Source organism: Oncorhynchus gorbuscha, linkage group LG18 (assembly GCF_021184085.1).
Source record: "Oncorhynchus gorbuscha isolate QuinsamMale2020 ecotype Even-year linkage group LG18, OgorEven_v1.0, whole genome shotgun sequence".
Lineage (NCBI taxonomy): Eukaryota > Metazoa > Chordata > Actinopteri > Salmoniformes > Salmonidae > Oncorhynchus > Oncorhynchus gorbuscha.
In genome coordinates, this window is record NC_060190.1 from 38895700 (window position 1) to 38918546 (window position 22847).

Consider the following 22847-nt stretch of genomic DNA (forward strand, 5'->3'; position numbering starts at 1 on the left):
ACTAGAGCTAGGGCTCTAGGAAGAGAAGGCAAACATCATGAGGCTATTATCTTGATCACATTATAATATCAAACAGTCATTTTGATCCTCTCATAGAGTGAATTCTAAATGGCACCCTACCTATATGCGCCTTGGTCAAAAGTGGTCAAAAGTGTTGCACTATGTGGGCGATCCCATGCCAACGGGAGCGTAAAATATTTTTGTTATCTCAGATTGTTCTAGCAATTATTACATAGATACCCCATTGAGAGGAATGATGTTTGAAATGCTTTTGGGGCATTTCCATGATAACAGAATTACGCTTTTATTCTCTTTTTACACTTTTTAAATTGTATGCCAAACAAAAAACATTTAAAAGTTTAACAAACCTTACAACTCTATGTACAAGGACTACATTTAACATTTCCACTGACATTTTTTACAAAAACTAATTTAGTAGAACAGTGCAGATGCAAACTTTGGTAACGGAATTATGGTAAATTATGGTTTTCCCAAAACTTAAATATCGGCTCCATTTCTTGTTCACAAACTACAGTTTTGGCAAGTCGGTTAGGACATCCACTTTGTGCATGATACAAGTAATTTTTCCAACAATTGTTTAGACTGATTATTTCACTTAATTCACTGTATCACAATTCCAGTGGGTCAGAAGTTTACATACACTAAGTTGACTGTGCCTTTTTAAACAGCTTGGAAAATTCCTGAAAATGATGTCATTGCTTTAGAAGCTTCTAATAGACTAATTGACATCATTTGAGTCAATTGGAGGTGTACCTGTGGATGTATTTCAAGGCCTACCTTCAAACTCAGTGCCTCTTTGCTTGACATAATGGGAAAATCAAAATAAATCAGCCATGACCTCAGAAAAAAAATTGTAGACCTCCACAAGTTGGTTCATCCTTGGGAGCAATTTCCAAATGCCTGAAGGTACCACGTTCATCTGTACAAACAATAGTATGCAATTATAAACGCCATGGGACCATGCAGCCAGACGCCCTGTCTCGTAGTGATGAACATACTTTGGTGCGAAAAGTGCAAATCAATCCCAGAACAACAGCAAAGGACCTTGTGAAGATTCTGGAGGAAACAGGTACAAAAGTATTTATATCCACAGTAAAACGAGTCCTATATCGTCATAACCTGAAAGGCCGCTCGGCAAGGAAGAAGCCACTGCTCCTAACCGCCATAAAAAAGCCAGACTACGGTTTGCAACTGCACATGGGGACAAAGATCATACATTTTGGAGAAATGACCTCTGGTCTGATTAATCAAAAATTGAACTGTTTAGCCATAACGACCATTGTTATGTTTGGAGGAAAAAGGGGGAGGCTTGCAAGCCGAAGAACACCACCCCCATGCTTCACGGTTGGGATGGCAGCATCATGTTGTGGGGGTGCTTTGCTGCAGGAGGGACTGGTGCACTTCACAAACTAGATGGCATCATATGGCAGGAAAATGTAGGTATTTTGAAGCAACATCTCAAGACATCAGTCAGGAAGTTAAAGCTTGGTCGCAAATGGGTCTTCCAAATGGACAATGAGAGAATTTGTGGGCAGAACTGAATAAGTGTGTGCGAGCAAGGGGACCTACAAACCTGACTCGGTTACACCAGCTCTGTCAAGAGGAAAGGGCCAAAATTCACCCAACTTATTGTGGGCAGCTTGTGGAAGGCTACCCAAAACGTTTGATCCAAGTTAAACAATTTAAAGGTAATGCTTCCAAATACCAATTGAGGGTATGTAAACTTCTGACCCACTAGGAATGTGATGAAAGATTTTAAAGCTGAAATACATCATTCTCTCTACTATTATTCTGACATTTCAAATTCTTAATATATTGGTGATCCTAACTGACCTAAGACAGGGAATCTTTACTCGGATTAAATGTCAGGAATTGTGAAAATCTGAGTTTAAATGCGTTTGGCTAAGGTGTACGTAAACTTCCGACTTCAACTGTATATGCATAGTCACTTTAACTATACATTCGTGAACATACTACCTCAATTGACCCGACTAACCAGTTCCCCTGCACATTGGCTAACCAGGCTATCTGCATTGTGTCCCGCCACTTACCACCCTCTAATCCCTTTTAAGCTACTGCTACTCTGTTTATCATATATGCATCGTCACTTTAACCATGTCTACATGTACATACTACCTCAATCAGCCCGACTAACCTGTGCCTGTATGTGGCCTCGCTACTGTATATAGCCTCGCTACTGTTATTTTTCACTGTTGTATTCTGTGTGTGACATTTATTATAAATTACCCATAAACTGATAGTTGGATGCGGGAAGTATTACGTTTACATAATAAGAGGAAATCATGTTGTTTGATGCTCTATTCCTACACATGGGGTAGCGAAGCTGGCTGGCAGCAGGACCGTCATTTCTCCCCACTGACACTCCTTTCAGCAGCACATGCAGTTGAAGTCAGAAGTTTGCATACACCTTAGCCAAGGCTATTAATTGTTTATTGAGAGACTCCGATTGTGGTCCAAATGGCACCCTATTCCCTATGTGGTGCACTACTTTTGACCAGCGCACTACATAGGGAATAGGGTGCCATTTGAGACGCAACCTCAAAGTTGCCCTCGTCCCAGCCCATTATGCTAATAAACAGAAGGGCTGCTGGGAGGGAACGGAGCACAGAAGTGGAACACAGAAGTGGAACTCTGGGCCAGGCTAGTGGAGTTGCATCCAGGGTTCCTTATCCAGGCAGCCATGGAGACCACGAGGGATACATTTCCAACAAGCCGGCCAAGAAATAGAAGGCACACACTTTTACTAACACACACACACACACACACACACTCTTGCTATTTTTGTGCTGCTTTATTCATCAATACAAAAACCCCATTGAGAAGTAAACAAAAGTGCCTTTTATATGCAAGGGGCAGTATAATCTGGTTCATTGATGCGTTTTCTAAAGACTTCCTGTCTGTTTGCTGGGTAGTGCATGATGGGTAAAGGCTGCCAAGCTGGAGACTTGGAGGGGTTCAATCATGATCTCCATATTGCTTAATCACTTGGACTGGTTCTGTTAAGGGAATCAAGAGAAAAGATCAGTTCATCACCACATTATGGAAATGCCGTGGACCATCTGTTCATCTACAGCAGGGGTGTCAAAGTCAAATGGACGGAGGGCCAAATAAAAAATTTAGCTACAAGCCGAGGGCCGGACTGTTCGAATGTTCATTGAAAATTTTTTAAATGACGCATATAGTCTAGTGAACCTAATTGAACCTACTGAAAACCTAACAAATATATTCCAATATGATCAGATAAATAAAGCAATATTTTCTTATGGCTCTGTCAGTAATCTTTAATTTTCAACAGACACAAAAGACAAATTTCCTTTATATAAAAATCCCCATAACATGAACATTAAATGAAAGAAACCGGTATTCAAGGCACCATCAGTAGCCTATATTTTCTATTTTAGCAAAAGTGGGCTAAATTTACTTCAAAGAAAAAAACAATAATAGCAATTTTCTATCATCCACTCAACTGAAATATTTTTAAAATATAATTGGATTGAAATACAATAAAATAAAGTGCAAAAATCTATTAATCAAAAACAACACTTTGTTTAAGGAGAAGTAACATGCAGTGAAAACAAATATTAAACTTTAACTTTTAAACTTGAACTGAGTAAAAACTCTAAATATGTGATTGCACAGTAATGTTCACTTGTTTGAGGTTGAGGGTGATACTTGGTGGTGTCCCATCTTTTCCACAAGTTCATCAATGTTCGGGGTAAGGCTCTGAGCTGAGGAAATCCTCAGAATTGAGTGGAGGTGTTCAGCAGTAAGTCGACTTCTGTGTGATGTTTTGTTCAAGTTCATCAAAGAAAACAGTTGTTCACACAGGTATGTGCTGCCAAACATAGACAACGTTTGAGCAGCCTGGATGCGCAGCTGGGGCATTGTGTCGGGAGGAAACGGGCGAACTCCGCAGCACCCACTGCCGCATATTTTGCCCTCAGTGCATCATTGCATTGGAGGTCAATCAACTCCATTTGGAGGTTTGGTGGTGAGCTTTCCACGTCAACAGCAAATGGGTTACCGAGCAGTTCCAACCTGCTTTTTTGTGCTTCAAAGTCAGCAAATCGGCGTCGAAAGTCAGCGGCAAGCATACCTATTTTATCAGCCAACTGTGCGCTCGGGAACGCACTGGTAGAGAGCTTCTCTTTCATGGTCTGGCAGCTGGGAAAGTGGCTCAAATTTTCTTTCCGCATCTGCGTCTCCCACAGAGTCAGTTTGGTTTTAAATGCCTTCACTGTACTGTACATATCAGAGATGACACGATCCCGACCCTGCAGCTGCAAGTTCATTGCATTCAGATGACTCGTCACACAGAAAAGCCATTTCACACAGAAACATTTCGTCTCGGAGTTGTGTTGTCTTTCCCTTTGCTGTCCAAGAACAGACAAATCTCCTCACGAAGCTCGAAACATCTTTGAAGCACCTTTCCCTGGCTTAGCCATCGCACCTCTGTGTGATAAGGCAAATCACCATGCTCCGTTTCTAACTCCGTCAGAAATGCCTTGAACTGGCGGTGATTCAAACCTTTGGCTCTGATAAAGTTAACTGTGCGCGTGATGATGCTCATTACATGCTCCATTTTCAAGGCTTTACCGCACAACGCTTCCTGGTGTATGATACAATGATAAGCTGTCAGCTCACCTGTCGCGTTTTCCTCTTGCATCTTTTCCCGTATCTTCGCCACCAGTCCGCTCCTGTGTCCACACATCGCAGGTGCTCCGTCGGTTGTCAAACCCACTAGTTTTTCCCAAGGCAGCTCCATCTCATTTACACATCTTGACACCTCTTCATACAAATCATGCCCCGTAGTTGTGCCATGCATAGGACGTAAAGCCAAAAACTCCTCTGTCACGCTTAGGCTGGAGTCCACTCCGCGGATGAAAATTGACAACTGGGCAATGTCAGAAATGTCGGTGCTCTCATCCACAGCCAAGGAATATGCAATGAAATCTTTTCCCTTTTTCACAAGCTGCTCTTTTAGATTGATGGACAACTGGTCTACTCTCTCGGCAATGGTGTTTCTGCTCAGACTCACATTTAAAAAGAGTTGCCTTTTTTCTGGGCAAACTTCGTCACAAACTTTAATCATGCAGTTTTTGATGAAATCCCCCTCCGTAAATGGCCGGGCTGATTTAGCGATCTCTTCTGCCAAAATAAAACTGGCCTTGACAGCAGCCTGGCCTTGTGATTTGGCTTTTTTGAACAGAGCCTGTCGAGATTTGAGGCCTCGTTTTAATTCCTCTGCCTTTTGTAGCCTTTGTTCCATGTCCATATTCTTGTTTTTGTCCGCGTGTTTCGTTTCATAATGTCGTCTCAGATTATACTCTTTCAGTACCGCCACACTTTCTCCACACAGAAGACACACAGGTTTTCCAGCTACCTCCGTGAACAAATACTCCGACTCCCACCTTGTTTGAAACCCCCGGTTCTCAGTGTCCACCTTCCGTTTTGCCATTTTTGATGGGTATCTGAAAGTTAATTTTACTGTGATGCTGACAACTGCTGTGCCAATAAATATTGAAATGAAGCAGCCTACTGCTCGGTGCGTCACCGTTGCATTGTGGGAAATGTAGTATTGGTGCGTGTAAAAGATCTGCGGGCTGCCGGCTTGCTGCGGTCTGCGGGCCGGTTCTAATAACAAGTAGAGCATGGCGCTTGTAACGCCAGGGTAGTGGGTTCGATCCCCGGGACCACCCATATGTAGAATGTATGCACATATGACTGTAAGTCGCTTTGGATAAAAGCGTCTGCTAAATGGCATATATTATTATTATTATAAGATCATCCCAGGGGCCGTAAAAAACCTTCTCGCGGGCCGGATGTGGCATATGTGATCTACAGAATCTAAAATCTCGAATACTGTTGTTTTTTTACATTATTATTTGGATATTTGTATTGTGCTACTAACTGCGCTGTAAGTGAGTCATTGGATTTTACAGAGCTGCATGTGTGTGAGTGAATGTCAGTCTCTGTGTGTGTGTGTGTATGCAGCAGGAGCCTTTAGACGCGAGATGCATGTCTGGCTGATTTAGGCAGACAGGATGGAGAATAGGATGTAGGTCAGGGCAGCCTTCTGAGATCGACACATTGTTCTGCAAGTTTGTCATTTTAAAATGGCACACATTCTTTGAATTACAAGCTTTCGGCGGTTTCGAAACTATGCTCATTTTCGAAGTCAAAGAATGGGTGAAAATTGCAATCATTTTTGGTCAGCATTCTTCAATTATAATCAAAATACCTCTTGAGTGGAATAATGAGTTAATGGCGTATGGCTAATTTAACCTAAAATAACACGCAATGTAGAACCCTTTGCAGTCTCACATTGCCATTGATTTTAAGTGTATCTTTAAGCAGCATATCAAACTAGGGTTGGGCGCTTTTCATATCGTCATACCGGCTTTGTACACAAGGTGTTTCAATAAATGCCCATTGGTCATCTGTTACTAGAATGCTAACAAGGTTAGCACAAGTAATAGCACATTTCCATGGAGGCTGCTAGCTAAATAAGCTAATGAATGCCAAAGAAAATTAACGAATTGCATAGACAGGCAATCCAGCTCAGAAAGTTTTACATATATAGGTAGGAGCTACGGAATGTAATTTTTGGTGAGTTTGGACAAGCGAAAATGAACAAGCGACATTATGCAAATGAACAAAGTTTTGACGCATGCTTGTTAGAAAGAAGAACAGTACTGGCTCTGGAGCAGCATGTGTACACGCTGTGTCTGTGTGGAGTCTGGATTCGCCAGGGCAACAGGCCTACCTGCTCTGTTCAGAGAAGAGGAGGGATGAGAACTGAGAACGCAGAGGAGAAAAAAATACTATTAAATTAAGATACTTGTACAGCTGCCACTAACTCATACGAAGGGCTTTGACTTCTCAAACACGGCAGAAAGCTAACACAATATGATGCCCCGTCACTTTATTAATTCAGCTACTTACTTAGATAACGAGCAAGGTAAACTTGGGGGTCATGGTTAACACACAATTCTGCGTTTTTCACACAGGAAAAAAATGTCAAATGCGTAAGTGATATCTTGCTGCCTTTTGTTAACACAGATGTAAAATGCTTCTTATTGTAATTTCTGCTCTGCATCAGACACATTTTGTGCTTCAGTTGCACTTTTCCACTCAAATGAGAATTCACGAACCGTCATTCTATGGGCAGACAACGCTCTAACTGATGTGTAGCTACTTGTCTCTGTGTAGCCAGCCTAACTTTCTCCTGTATGCAATATTAACTTTAAGCAAAACATTAGGAAATGTAGCTGGCTACATTATTTCAATGTTAAACATTAGAAATATAATGGCCATGCATTGTTTTTACGAAAAAATATCTTGCTTTTTCATTTCATTGGGGCGGCAGGGTAGCCTAGTGGTTAGAGAGTTGGACTAGGAACCAGAAGGTTGCAAGTTCAAACCCCCCGAGCTGACAAGGTACAAATCTGTCGTTCTGCCCCTGAACAGGCAGTTAACCCACTGTTCCTAGGCCGTCATTGAAAATAAGAATTTGTTCTTAACTGACTTGCCTGGTTAAATAAAGGTAAAAAAAAAAAAAATATTGTAAACTCATTTACTTGTGTGGCTGCCAGCCAAATAGCGTTGCACTTTTGTCTTCTGATGTAAATTAAGCATTATTTTTCTCCCGAATGTGTTGCACTAATGTATTTTCTGTGAAGGAAAACTATAGTTGCACCTCCCTGATTTACTCTATTGACGCAAAAAAAAACACTGACTTTCAATATAAAACGCGACCCCTGTCAATACACAGCTGGACTCACCTGCTCCCGTTTCTGCTGTTGTGCTATTTGCAAACAAACACATGACTGGCTCAACTGTTCTGGGGAACTGCGGTAAGCTTCATAATGTGACGGGTGAAATGAAGAACATCATCCGCTTTATCTCCTAACGTATTGCACAAGTTGACTGCAGGTATTTATTTAAGCAGCTAAAAAATATACATTTATTGAAAAATAAATGGTTTCAACAGTTTTTCCAAATACCACGGTATACGGTGTATTTGGTGTACCGTCCAAGCCTATACGATATACTATAATATTTGAAGAGGTTACCAATAGGAATATTAACACCGCTTTGCATAGTAATCATCAATAGTTATGCACTACTTATGTGTAGCTACTGAACGCCTGTATCTCCAAAGCCCTCACATCAGCAGAGCCACACCAGTGCCACAGTGGCTTACTGTGACTTGAGTCTCCTAAAAGATGATTTAATGTAATGAGGCTTGTGATCTATATGGGCTGACACAGTGTGAGGGGGGGATGCTTATATAGTCGCTCTCTCGCTGTGCTGGCTTCTGGCTCACAACCCTGGCCTGAGCAGGCCAGCACCTTAGCTACAGTATTCAACAGCAAGCATGGAGAGCCCAGAATAACACATTATAGACAGTGACACCCCAGCAGGAAGCGTAGAGCACTCTCCATAGGCAGAGGACTGCAAGATCCAACACGTGCACGGCGCACACACTTTTTAAACCTTTATTTGGAGAAATGTGTTTTTGTTTGTTCTCTTGGTACGTACCTTTTGCCTCCTGCCTGCCCATCCTTACGACCGCAAGACCCGTTTACCTTTTTCACACTGTCCCTCTTTTGAAGGTGTGCTTTCCTCCTTTCTAATTGGCAGAGATCCGTAACCAGTTGGTGGAGCAGTTCCGGTGTCTTGAGCAGCAGTCGGAGTCCCGGCTACAGCTCCTGCAGGACCTACAGGAATTCTTCCGCCGCAAGGCCGAGCTGCAGTTGGAGTACTCCCGAGGCCTGGACAAACTGGCCGAGCGCTTCTCCGGCAAGATACGCTCCTCCAGGGAACATCAGCACTTTAAGTGAGTATTGTTGTGTTGCGTGTACGGTCTGTCTGGTAACCCTGTAATTGTGCTATTGTCTTATCGTAGGACTCTATGATAAACAGAAATTATATATACTTGACAAAAATATAAATGCAACTTGTAAAGTGTTGGTCCCATGTTTCATGAGTTGATATAAAAGGTCCCAGATATTTGCCATCTGAAAGGAAGGTGTATTTCTCAACAATTTTGGGCACAAATTTGTTTATATCCCTTTTAGTGAGCATTTCTCCTTTGCCAAGATAATTCATCCACCTGACAGGTGTGGATAATCAAGAAGCTGATTAAACAGCATGATCATTACACAGATGCACCTTGTGCTGGGGACAATAAAAGGGCCTCTCTAAAATGTGCAGTTTTGTCACACAACACAATGCCACAGATGGCTTGAGAGCGTGCGCAATTGGCATGCTGACTGCTGGAATGTCCACCAGAGCTGTTGCCAGATAATGTTAATTTCTCTACCATAAGCCGATGTCGTTTTTGAGAATTTGGCAGTATGTCCAACTGGCCTCACAACCACAGCCCAGGACCTCCACATCCGGCTTCTTCACCTGTGAGATTGTCTGAGACCAGCCACCCGGATAGCTTATGAAACAGAGTAGTATTTTGGTCTGTAATAAAGCCCTTTCGTGTGGTAAAACTCATTCTGATTGGCTGGGCCTGGCTCCCCAGTAGGTGGGCCTGGATCCCCAGTTAGTGGGCCTATACACACACACACACACACACACACACACACACACACACACACACACACACACACACACACACACACACACACACACACACACACACACACACACACACACACACACACACACACACATATATATATATACACACTGCTCAAAAAAATAAAGGGAACACAAACAACACAATGTAACTCCAAGTCAATCACACTTCTATGAAATCAAACTGTCCACTTAGGAAGCAACACTGATAGCTCATCCAGGATGGCACATCAATGCGAGCTGTGGCAAGAAGGTTTGCTGTGTCTGTCAGGGTAGTGTCCATAGCATGGAGGCGCTACCAGGAGACAGGCCAGTACATCAGGAGACGTGGAGGAGGCCGTAGGAGGGCAACAACCCAGCAGCAGGACCGCCTTTGTGCAAGGAGGAGCAGGAGGAGCACTGCCAGAGCCCTGCAAAATGACCTCCAGCAGGCCACAAATGTGCATGTGTCTGCTCAAACGGTCAGAAACAGACTCCATGAAGGTGGTATGAGGGCCCGACGTCCACAGGTGGGGGTTGTGCTTACAGTCCAACACCGTGCAGGACGTTTGGCATTTGCCAGAGAACACCAAGATTGGCAAATTCGCCACTGGCGCCCTGTGCTCTTCAGAGGAAAGCAGGTTCACACTGAGCACATGTGACAGACGTGACAGTCTGGAGACGCCGTGGAGAACGTTCTGCTGCCTGCAACATCCTCCAGCATGACCAGTTTGGCGGTGGGTCAGTCATTGTGTGGAGGCATTTCTTTGGGGGGCCGCACAGACCTCCATGTGCTCGCCAGAGGTAGCCTGACTGCCATTAGGTACCGAGATGAGATCCTCAGACCCCTTGTGAGACCATATGCTCGTGCGGTTGGCCCTGGGTTCCTCCTAATGCAAGACAATGCTAGACCTCATGTGGCTGGAGTGTGTCAGCAGTTCCTGCAAGAGGAAGGCGTTGATGCTAAGGACTGGCCCGCCCGTTCCCCAGATCTGAATCCAATTGAGCACATCTGGGACATCATGTCTCGCTCCATCCACCAACACCACGTTGCACCACAGACAGTCCAGGAGTTGGCGGACGCTTTAGTCCAGGTCTGGGAGGAGATCCTTCAGGAGACCATCCGCCACCTCATCAGGAGCATGCCCAGGCATTGTAGGGAGGCCATACACACTACTGAGCCTCATTTTGACTTGTTTTAAGGACATTACATCAAAGTTGGATCAGCCTGTAGTGTGGTTTTCCACTTTAATTTTGAGTGTGACTCCAAATCCAGACCTCCATGGGTTGATAAATTTGATCTCCATTGATAATTTTTGTGTGATTTTGTTGTCAGCACATTCAACTATGGAAATAAATAAAAATATTTAATAAGAATATTTCATTCATTCAGATCTAGGATGTGTTATTTTAGTGTTCCCTTTATTTTTTTGAGCAGTATATATATATATATATATATATATATATATATATATATATATATATATATATATATATATATATATACACATACACACACCCACACACGCATAGAAAGAGAAACACACCCACACACACACGCAGCGAGAGAGAGACACACACACAGAGACAGACATGTCCTTATTTACTATTGCACTTGACCTGACTATGCAGCCCCTTGCTTGACATCCTCCTTGGCTTTTTGAGTAGCTTCCTCTATTGGTCAATTGGTTTTAGTGGAATCTATATGGATGAGATACTGTGTAGACTATCAGAGAATACATGGATCATTCTCCCCTCTTTCTCTATTCTCCTCTCCTTCTCAATTTTCTTATCTTTCTCTGTTCTCCTCTCTCGACACCCCATTGTCCCAGTTGCACCCTCCTCACATTAAATGGCAATCATTATTTCTGTCTTTCAAAGGTGTGATTCAGAACTCACCGAGTGCTGCGCTCACTTGGCTGCTAGAATCTCCATGTTTAATAATTCCATCCATGCCCTCCCTCTTCTCCCGCCCTCGCTCCAGAGCGCTCTCTCTCTCTTTTTATTTCCTCAAACCTTCAGTGGTCTCCTTCCCTTTGTATCAGTTTTGATATTGTCAGGTTTTCAAGTTGCTCGAGAAGAATGCATGCATGGGGAAAAGGGTCATTATACCATCTCCAGTTCCGTGCAGTGCAGATCACTGCAGTGTTGGTCCCCTGCTGGTAGTGGTCTGTTATCTGCAATGGACAGCTCAGAGACAGCTCTTAGAGTATATAACCTCTATAAGAACTTCTTAGACTATAAGTCTGCCAAGATAGTTTACTTTGATTCAGTGCAGAGCTACTTGCTGGGTCGGGCCCCAATTGAGTTCCTGAAAGCCGACTGTATGTCCAGGATCAATCATTCACATCCTCCACCACAGATAGGGAAGCTATGGGGACTTTCTATTCAAAGGATGCTGGATGAAAAGGAAGGACCTGACGAGAGCCCCAGAGGTGTGGGCTGTGGAGTAGCCTAGGCTACCCGGAGCAACATATTAAAGCTAGTCTCTTTTAACTATCCACGCCAGGAACTTCTTTCCTTATTCTTTTTATGGTCTGTTTTGACATCTTTTCACTTGTATGGTTGGAGAGACTGGAGTCAGGTGCTCCCAGAGTGGGAAAGATTTTGAGCAGAGTTTGAGTCTATTTGAAATGGAAGGCAGTCAATTCAGGAAGTAAATTCTCATACAATAATACAAAAACAAGTTTTTCAATCACTTCTCTAAAAACTGAAAATTAAATGCAATTTAAAAAAAAATTATAATATTTATTATTATTTGTTATTATTTTTCATTCAAATCCCTTCTTCAATTGACTGCCTTCAATTGTAATTGACCCCAACCCTGACTTGGAGAGACTGACTGAGATCAAGACTCTGCTCCTGTGGAAGACTCTGATATGCATTATGATGTGTCAGTAATAATTAAGGAGAGGAACCTCGAACTGTACACTATCGTTTCATTATAACAATTACATCGCATTAAAGAAACGGGCGAACCGTCCTCTTGAAGCAATGTCATGCAGTTTATTCTGAGTGGTGTTGCGCTATATGACTGGTTAGCTTGCTGTCGTTGTGCAGACTCCTCCGAAGTCACTTGTTCGTTACTCAACCTGTGGTTATTGATGGGTTTGTAGAAAAGACTAGAGGTTCCTTATCAAATAGGCTTTTGATTGTGATATGCAGAGCGGTGCATGGTTAGCAAAATGTCATAATATAAAAGATACCCCCCCCCCCCCCCCCCCCCTCACGCAATGTTACTTCAGTCAGCATGCTCAGCCCAAGATGCCTATCTGACTGTGGTGGTGAGACTTAGTTTCCTTCTTTCACTGTGTGCTACTTCCTTTTCCTCCTCTACAGGAAATGAAGAGAATGTGATAAACGTATGTCTCCATCTCCACATCAAAGCTTCATCTCACCTACAGGCTTTCATTTAACAACACCTCACCTTCTCTGCTGTTAATTTCCACACTAGTATCTGCTAGCTAAACGATAGTGGGGACAAGCAATAATATTGGTTACATTAAACCCCCCCCCCCCCCCCCCTCCCCTGTTATTTCCAGGAAGGACCAGAACCTGCTGTCGACAGTGAACTGTTGGTACTTGGTCCTGAACCAGACAAGGAGAGAGAGCAGAGATCATGCTACCCTCAGCGACCTCTACAACAACAACGTCATCTTCCGCCTGGCACACGTCGGAGAGGATGTCATCAGACTTTTCAAAAAGGTCAGGACCCCCCCCCCACAAACACACACACACATGCACACAGAAGCTGGAGGAGGACGCAGGTGATACAGGGAAAGGAAAGGAATTTGAAGGAGGGAAAGATGAAGTGGAAGCACATAGGGGTGATTACACACACACACGCCTGGGATATTAACCTACAGTATGTGCTGTCAGGCTGGCCTAGTACCAACCCTGTCTACCTCTGGATGGCAGACCTACAGCTGAGAGATGTGTTCCCCACCTTCAAATGTCTTTTCTTCCCTTTCTCTGTGTCACCTGCTCCCTCCTCCAGCGTTTCCTGTTCTTCACAACATCTTTGTCTTTCTAAAGTGGTAAAGAAGCTACATCTGGTAAACAAACTACAAGTATAATCTCAGCTTCTATCCTGCAATTTTCATGTCATTAAATGACTGAAGGATACATTGCTGCATGAAATGTCCCTGTTAATCTTCACCTAAGTACACACATTAGCTATAGCCTAGGACCCATCAGAGCTATAAAGCATGTCTCAGAGAGAGAGTTAGAGCAGAGAGTGGCCATGGTTCAGGGACTACAGTATGATGGAACGGTCTGGCTGGGGGAAGCACAGATCAGTATCGATCCACAGCAACCGGCTGAGGTCTCACATGATTTATGTCCTCTGGGAATGGATATGCTGTCAGGGGGAGCCGTGATGAGGCTGGGTTACTCTTTCCTGGTGGGTTGTTCCTGCCTGGTGGGCTGAGTTGTTCCTGCCTGGTGGGCTGAGTTGTTCCTGCCTGGTGGGCTGAGTTGTTCCTGCCTGGTGGGCTGAGTTGTTCCTGCCTGGTGGGCTGAGTTGTTCCTGCCTGGTGGGCTGAGTTGTTCCTGCCTGGTGGGCTGAGTTGTTCCTGCCTGGTGGGCTGAGTTGTTGCTGCCTGGTGGGCAGTTCAGAGAGAGGTGGCTGAGTAATTGCCTGTTGTAAAATGATAAAATCTCTCCCACTGCTGTTGAGTTGTGGTGTAAAGTCTGTTACAATGTCAAGGATGATAGCAGTAGCACCATCTATGCCAGGGTTCCCCAACTGATGGATTTGTTCCACAGGTGGTATTATTTGGCCCCTCACATTTTCTGAGCAAAAAAAAAAAATGTGTCATGGTTGCAACCAACCATCTAAGGGCAGTCACATGGCCGTGACTGTAAAAACACCAGGAAATCAGATCCAAGTTATTTTAATTTTGCAAATCTGTCCTCAGGTATTCCCACACCAAGAGACCAATGTTAGCATGGTTTGAAATGGTTATTTTAGTCATATGTTATATCTGTTTGGGCTTTTTGAGGTATTTTTTTTAATTTTCAGTCTACAAATGATTTGTAATTCGGCCCGCCGATCATCCGCTCAAGAAAAAAAATCGTCATGGGCTGATCCCTGATCTATGCATTCCATACCACATACCATCCGGGTTCAATGTAGAAGCAAATATTGTGCAACATGAATATACTAAACTAAAAATAATGCTAATGAATACTGTTTTAAGTTGTTCTTATATGCGTAAATGTAGTGTTGCTGCCATAGCACCAATCTCTGAGGAAAGTGGAGTTCATTAGGCCGAACTCACTGCTGCTGGGCATAACAACCCATGGCCGTTACAACCTACCACCACTGACTCCTAAATACTGCTCTTTTAACCTGTAACACACTCTGTAGTGTATTACTGAAGAGGAAAACCGTTTCCTACTCTTACAGGATTATTTAAACCACTCTGCCTTCCATACTTCCTCGTCTATTAGCTGCCTGCCTGTACACAGCCTTTTTCATAAATGGAGAGAAACAACATGTCGTGGTGTTCAGTCATCTCTCCCATACGAACACGTCAAAGGGAAACGCGCCTCTTCCATACAGACACATAATCCCGGGGAAAGAGATGTATTCATGCCTCAGGGAAACAACCAGGTCTGTTAATGGTAAACATGTTCTTCCTGTCACCTGTGAGATTGATTTGCACACTTCATGCTTCCTCTGCTTCTTTTCAGAGCAAAGACATCGGGGTGCAGATGCACGAGGAGTTGGTAAAAGTCACGAATGAGCTCTACACTGTGAGTAAACATCTCATTCTCTCGCTCGTCCTTCTTTCTGTCTCTCTCTCTCACCCCTCTTTCTTTCGGTCTGTCTCTCTCTCTTGACTCTCTCTTTCTCTTTCTCACGCTCTCGGCCTTGCTCTTTTTTTTCTCTCTCTCTCTCCTTCCTTTTCTCTTCCCCAATATCTTTGTACTGTAAAGTGTCTCCTTCCATCCACTCCCCATGTTTGTTAGTTAGCCTCCTGAAGCTTACGCCATTCCGCTAGACCCACCTCAGACCCTCTTGACTCTCTGCTCTGTTGGCTCTGGGTTGCCCAGGATCTGCCCAGAGCAGAATAGCTTTATCAGCACTCCAGCAGCACAGCCTAGCTGCACAGGTCATTTCTTTCTGCCCTGGAGGACATTAAGAATTAGCATTTTTCCTCCCGCTGTGAGAGACGTTGTAGTTGAAGGAGAAACTGTACTTGCCATTGGCTCTGCTCCAAGCCGACTCAGCAGTTTCCATTGCAGTGGAGGTCTGCTCGCTGCCAAGGTGCGTCGTCACATATTTACATATTCAGCCCATGCTACACAGATCTGTTGTTAAAGTAAATTGGCATCCTTCTGTCTGTAAATTGAATGTGTACCGTGAAGTACTTACTCACGAGCCCTTTCCCAACAATGCAGTTAAAAAGTAAGAACATTAGAAATGGATTAAAAGAAAATGGTAACACAATAAAATAACAATAGCGAGGCTATATATAAGTTGTATACAAGGAGTACCAGTACCGAGTCGTGTACTGGGGTACGAAGTAGTTGGGGTGATGGATTTAGGTAATATGTACATGTAGGTTTGGTTTTGGTGATTGATTGATTTGAAGTACAATGTACATGTAGGCAGGTGTTTAATTAACTGTTCAACAGTCTTATGGCTTTGGGGTAGTCCACGATCAGCTCCTTTTGTCTTCCTGACATTGTGTGATTTGATGTGTGTGCTTGTGCATGCGTGAATGTGTGTTTGTGACAGGAAGGCACTCATTTGTGAAATGTGATGCCTATTTCTGGCATGCCAGGGCATTGCTCTGTAACATAGACAGTGTGGACTCTATCGGCTGTTTAGCCAGAGTCCTGGATTACAATCAATACGTAGAGAATGACATTGTCCACCAGCCAGACAGCTAAACCAGCAGCCACATTACAGAGGCTGGTATTATATCAATTGTATTAGAATGTTGATCCTGTTTGTTCGTTTTGGTTGGAACACTGTGTTGAAATGGACATAGAGTGGCTGTGACTGACTCGTGTCGACACATGCAGTGTCTGTCCATTCACATCCCTCAGATAGATATTTAAGTGTTGTAGGCAGGCCAGTGAGCATTGGTCAAATAACACGACCACACTGTGCAGCAGCAAGCATGCAACCAATTGAAAATGCCTGGGCTTTAAATGCACTAAATGGCCACATGAGGAATGATTCTGCATGACATGCAACAGAATGATGCAGATTTTCATTGATTTAGCTTTTTATCATTGTGTACGTCTCATTATACGCTCACCTGCACGCAGTCGGTGACATAGTTAATAGCTTGTACTTGTACATACTTGTACATGTTTTATGTACAGTGTTGATGCATAATGCACAATTGAGCGCCAGCTCGGCTTCAACACGTCCCAAGCTTGATCTGACTTCCAGTCAGAACCAAAGGCTCCGCTCTTGTTTCACACCCAGCAGCAGCCAGCGGAACGAGGAAGGGTTCTCTGTGACTCGGCTCGAGGAAAAAGATCTCTGTAACCTTGGCTACGACAATCTTCCTGCTGGTTTCACTTGCGCTCTCCTCACCATCGATTACCTCAGTCAGAGTTGCTAGGAGACGTGTAAGAGAGAGAGGGTGAGTTTGTAGTGCGTGAGGGGAGAGAAACAGAACAGAAGTAACCTAATTTTAGCGCCCGGTCACAAATCCTTAACAGATTTGACAGTAGCTGCCTTTCTGTGTTCTCATTCCGTCTACAGGACACGCGGATTAGTATGCCGAATCCTAACTTTAGATATGCACGTCTAAACAATCTCCCGTTGACGTCGTCTGTTACACGCTTATCGTGATGTTTTAGTGTATTGCCTCGTTACTCCGTTGAGTTAGTCTCATGACCAATGTCAACGTCCAGACCACGAGCCTTGACGTGAACTTCGTGTACATGTAGTTGATTTTTATTGTTCTGTACGATGTCCTGTTTTAATGTTCTGTACGATGTCCTGTTTTATTGTTCTGTACGATGTCCTGTTTTATTGTGCTGTACGATGTCCTGTTTTATTGTTCTGTACGATGTCCTGTTTTAATGTTCTGTACGATGTCCTGTTTTATTGTTCTGTACGATGTCCTGTTTTATTGTTCTGTACGATGTCCTGTTTTAATGTGCTGTACGATGCCCTGTTTTAATGTGCTGTACGATGCCCTGTTTTAATGTGCTGTACGATGTCCTGTTTTATTGTTCTGTACGATGTCCTGTTTTAATGTTCTGTACGATGTCCTGTTTTAATGTTCTGTACGATGTCCTGTTTTAATGTTCTGTACGATGTCCTGTTTTATTGTTCTGTACGATGTCCTGTTTTATTGTTCTGTACGATGTCCTGTTTTAATGTGCTGTACGATGTCCTGTTTTAATGTGCTGTACGATGTCCTGTTTTAATGTGCTGTACGATGTCCTGTTTTAATGTGCTGTACGATGTCCTGTTTTAATGTGCTGTACGATGTCCTGTTTTAATGTGCTGTACGATGTCCTGTTTTAATGTTCACACTGACACACCGCTCTAACCCTTGTCGTCCTCCTGTCCCTGGGTAGGTGATGAAGACCTACCACATGTACCACGCCGAGAGCGTCAGCGCCGAGAGCAAGCTGAAGGAGGCGGAGAAACAGGAAGAGAAGCAGATTGGAAAGGCCAATGAGGTCAGCACCAGCCTCATGCGCCACGACGACCGCCCACAGCGACGCAGCTCCGTCAAGAAGATGGAGAAGATGAAGGAGAAGGTGTGGCTTGGGCTGTGTGTGTGTGTGTGTGTGTGTGTGTGTGTGTGTGTGTGTTCTCCCAATTGTCTGTAAAAGCTCTGAGGACTTGGATGCATTAGCCTCTGACATTTCATCAGTTAATGTACAAGTATATACTAATGACCAGAAACGTTAACTGGTTTTGTTGCCGTGGTGAGACTGGACCTCTTGTTTCATATGTCGCATGTAAATGATTTTGATCAGATTAGACTTCCGTAGATGGAACAAAATGTTTTACACCCTTGCTATAAGAATCCTTTTAGAAAGATCATCTATGCTTTACTGATTTTTGTCTCTCTGTCTCCCTCTCTTACCACCCCCCCTGTCTCTCTCTCTCTCTCCTTCTCCCTCTCTCCCCAGAGACAAGCCAAATACTCTGAAAACAAGCTGAAGTGCACTAAAGCCCGGAACGACTATTTGTTGAACCTGGCCGCGACCAATGCTCTGGTGGCCAAATATTACATCCACGATGTCTCTGACATGATAGATGTGAGTGGGTGGTACAGGACATGCTGATTACAACAACATGAGAATGGAAGAATCCATTTGGTACACAAAAGCCCAGTAGCATCTTGTAATACAGGGTATTTTATTCAAAGTTAGCGTTCTATTGATTGCAATGAATAATAGATACAATAGTTTGATTGATTGAAGCAGAGTAGCATCTGACACAGTATCTCCTATTTTGTTTGAAGTTAGCATTTTATTGATTGCAATGGATTTAATGAATAATTGATACAGTAAGATAGTTTGATAGATGGAAGCATAATAGCGTCTTGTGACACAGTATCTCTCCCCATTGGTTTGGGAACTAACATTATGTGCTTCCCAATGGTGGTAACCATAGAAATATAATTACTAGAACAGACATTTCCATTGTAGTAGTTCTAATTCTATGGTAATGACTGTATTTGGTATACATATTTATTTATTAGACATTTGAGGAACGATTGTCAGGTTCTGGATGGAAGAAAAACAATGATTGTGAACGTGACTTTTATGACTGGGTAGTTTTCCTACTCATCCCAACCTGGGTGAGGTTTATGTTTATTGCTGTCGTAATGACTGTATTTTTCCTGTCTGTGACCTGGGGAAAGGGTTAGTTATTTCTATGGTAATGACGGTGTGTTGTGTTGTCCATGCCTCCCCCCAGTGCTGTGACATGGGCTACCATGCCAGCCTGGCGCGGACCCTGAGGACCTACCTGTCTGCAGAGTACAGCCTGGAGACGTCCCGCCACGAGGGGCTGGACCAGCTGGAGGGGGCCGTGGATGCCATGGATGTCAGAGGGGACAAACACAGGGTCATGGACATGCACAGTCAGATCTTCTGCCCGCCCACACGCTTCGACTACCAGCCACACATGGGCGATGAGGTGAGGGAGGCGGAGGGTGCGTGATTGGAGGGGTGATTGTAACAGCAATGCCAGGGTCGAAAATATACTGCTGAAAATTCTGTTTTTTTTCAAGCAGATTTTCTTTCTACTCAGCCTCTCTGCCTCCCTTTGTCTGTCTTGACTTGAGGTTTCAAATGCAACATTGTATCAAATCAATCAACTGGGTCTGGCCTGAAGCTGTCTCTAGTGAACTTTGCAACATTCTATCAACTAGCCTATTCCAGGCCTTCAAGGTTCCCCATGCCAGTGAGTTTGGGTCAGACAGCTGTTTTTGTGCAAGGGAAAGGTATTTTATGACTTTTCCACTGGATATATGGCATCATCAGATCATGGTATTTTGCTCTTTCACAATGAGGCTTGGTTATTATTGAGGAGGAGATTGCTGGAAATCATTTTCAAATAGGAACTATTAGGCTATCATCTGCAAAGATGTTTAAAAAAAAAAGACTTCATTGACTTACTTGTACTGTGTGGGGTGAAGAAATAATGACTGAAAAGCTCAGCTTATTAGTGGTAGATATGGTGAGTTAAGACCAGCAGAAAACATCCCCAAATGGGCACTTTCCTACATATGTGTGCAGCAGGCCAGGTAGGCTACTTCTGTGCTTGCTCCCTCAACATGAACCAGGCAGAGAAACCAGACCCATGCTCATTGCTCACATGGAGCACTCCAAACAAAAGATGATAAAAAATATTGGCAAAACTCGTAAACGATAGTTACGAAATGAACCTAAACTTGTTTCTCACAAGTGCAGCAGGTTGGGAACTCTGCAAAACGCATTTCCACCCCAAGTATGAGAATGGTAAATGACTGTAAGGCCTAATTAGTACTACAATGCATTAACAAAAATGTATGTAACCAAATGACGGGCATTAACGGTACATTTACTACTGGTGACGTACAGTATGTCATGGGAATGGATCATAATGCACAATCAAAGGGCAAATAAAACAATGAATGTGTAAAGATAATTGTCTCAACATTTAAAAATATACACATCTTCACACATATCTTAGATGCTTTCCCGCTGACAGCTGCAACTCAATAATCAACTAGGCCTTTTGCCACCTGCGCTGCCTATGAAAGACTTCCTCATATGCCATTTCTCTCCTGTTCTGTTGGTTTTCATATCAACTTTCTTTTGTTGTCCAGAAGCCAAAGGCACAATCCTAGTCATATTAGCAACCCGTCCTAGTCTTTCTAAGTAGATTTTCATCTCTGTCATATTCCGCTGGCATCAGGTTCACTGTTTCGAATCCCGCAAATGATTGAAAATGACGTTTTATTGGCTGCTTCATTGCAGGAGTTGCATGTTCTGTTAAAATGAATTAACATAATGTTGTTAGGTTCTGATTATTAGAGTAATAACTCAACGGACACTGTGAAGTCTTAAACCCAAGTTTATTCTTCCCAAAGGAACGAACAGCTGAATCGATGAAAACATATTCACCCAAGCACTATTATTTAACTCTTTCTTCTATGCTGTGTCTCCTCCCACCCATCTGAACAACCAATGCATCTCTGTTGCTATAGACAGAACCTTAGTGAAATCTGTTCTTCCTCACTTCATCTGATCTGGCCTCTACCCCAAAGTGCTCACTCCTCACCAACGCAAGGCTGTCATGGTGACTGGCACCAGACTGTCTCTCTTCTCCTCCGAGTTTCCCTCCCATAGGATCCCTGATGGCTAACAATAACATATCCTGACATAATGTAAATGTTATATATTACCCTCTCTCTCTCTCTCTCTCTCTCTCTCTCTCTCTCTCTCTCTCTCTCTCTCTCTCTCAGTGATATGAAAAAGTATATTTCCTATTCTCAGAACCCAACAATGTAAATGTTATTTCTGTCATTCTGAGCAACGGGGGTAGACGCCCTAATGGGTTACGAACCCAATGCATATGGGTCCTGTAAATTTAAATCTTTAAATCACCTTGTCCGGTGCCACATGTTCTTAACGGAAACCCTGATCTCTATCTACAGTATCCATCCATCTAATCTAATCAATCTTCACCAGGTGTGTCAGGTGAGTGCCCAGCAGCCGGTGCAGACGGAGCTCCTGATGCGTCACCACCAGCTCCAGTCACGCCTGGGCACGCTCAAGATAGAGAACGAGGAGGTGAGCTCTAACCCTAACATAGTCACATGGTCAGAGTCGGTAAACTTACCACCTGGGCCATGTTCAGTAGGTAAAACTTGTGGAACATTGTAGATAGGAATGTCATGAGTATTGTCCTTATTGTACATGTCAGAGAATGTTACAAAAAGGTACCACATCGTTGATTCTTAATAGACAGAAATGAGCACGTGAGAACGATAAATTATACATATCTATGTTTTTTAAATGTTTAAACCCACAAACTTAGTCAATCCCCCCAAAAATGAAGTCCAATGGTCACTTTATGGACGCTATAGTCTCGTTTTAATCCGATGTCTAGACTTGGTAGGCACAGAAAATACTCTTACAACAATTTGCTAATAACCCTGTTAAAAAGTCCGGTAACGGCCGGACGGCTCATGATGAAAGGCGAGTAGTGTGTTGTGTACCTCCAAGTCGATTTGCGATTTTTCATCTAGATTGGTATCATATTGGCTTAGATATGATAGTAGGGAGATTTGAATTTAACATTGAGCTTCATCCAATACCTATACGATTGTGTGTTACACAAGTTGTGCCCTGCTGAACATTTTAGGGAAAAACATGCATACAGGATATGGAAACATTCAGTATGTTAAAACTGATATACTGTCAGTCTTTTCTTGTCTCTTCAGAAATCCATCTAGGCAGAGGCCTATAGGCAAACATTGTAACTCATGTTTAGATGCACATCATGAATACTCAAACAGACAGGCTTATATCCACTCAGGGCCAACAGATGACCTCAGCAGCTCTGGTGAACCACACACTGACTGCATTACTGTACCGTTGACCATGTTCATGTCGGCTGGAGGCGTTCTCCTACTCACACTATAATGAAGCGCGCGCGTACACACACACACACACAGTCCCTCCCTCTCACAAACATTCACACACACAATAATGCATTCACGCACACTCTCTCTCACAAGCAA

General features: G+C 43.3%; 1 protein-coding gene across 2 annotated transcripts in view; it reads left to right on the forward strand.

Moving 5' to 3' along the window:
* LOC124002594 (SLIT-ROBO Rho GTPase-activating protein 3-like) overlaps positions 1-22847 on the forward strand; it is a 68981-nt gene that overhangs the window by 17208 nt on the left and 28926 nt on the right. For both annotated transcript variants that reach the window (XM_046310132.1, XM_046310133.1), the window contains exons 2-8: positions 8689-8884; positions 13158-13320; positions 15313-15375; positions 18175-18360; positions 18739-18867; positions 19532-19753; positions 21793-21894. In XM_046310132.1, the coding sequence (XP_046166088.1) occupies positions 8689-8884; positions 13158-13320; positions 15313-15375; positions 18175-18360; positions 18739-18867; positions 19532-19753; positions 21793-21894 (1061 nt within the window). The remainder of the gene's footprint in view (positions 1-8688; positions 8885-13157; positions 13321-15312; positions 15376-18174; positions 18361-18738; positions 18868-19531; positions 19754-21792; positions 21895-22847) is intronic.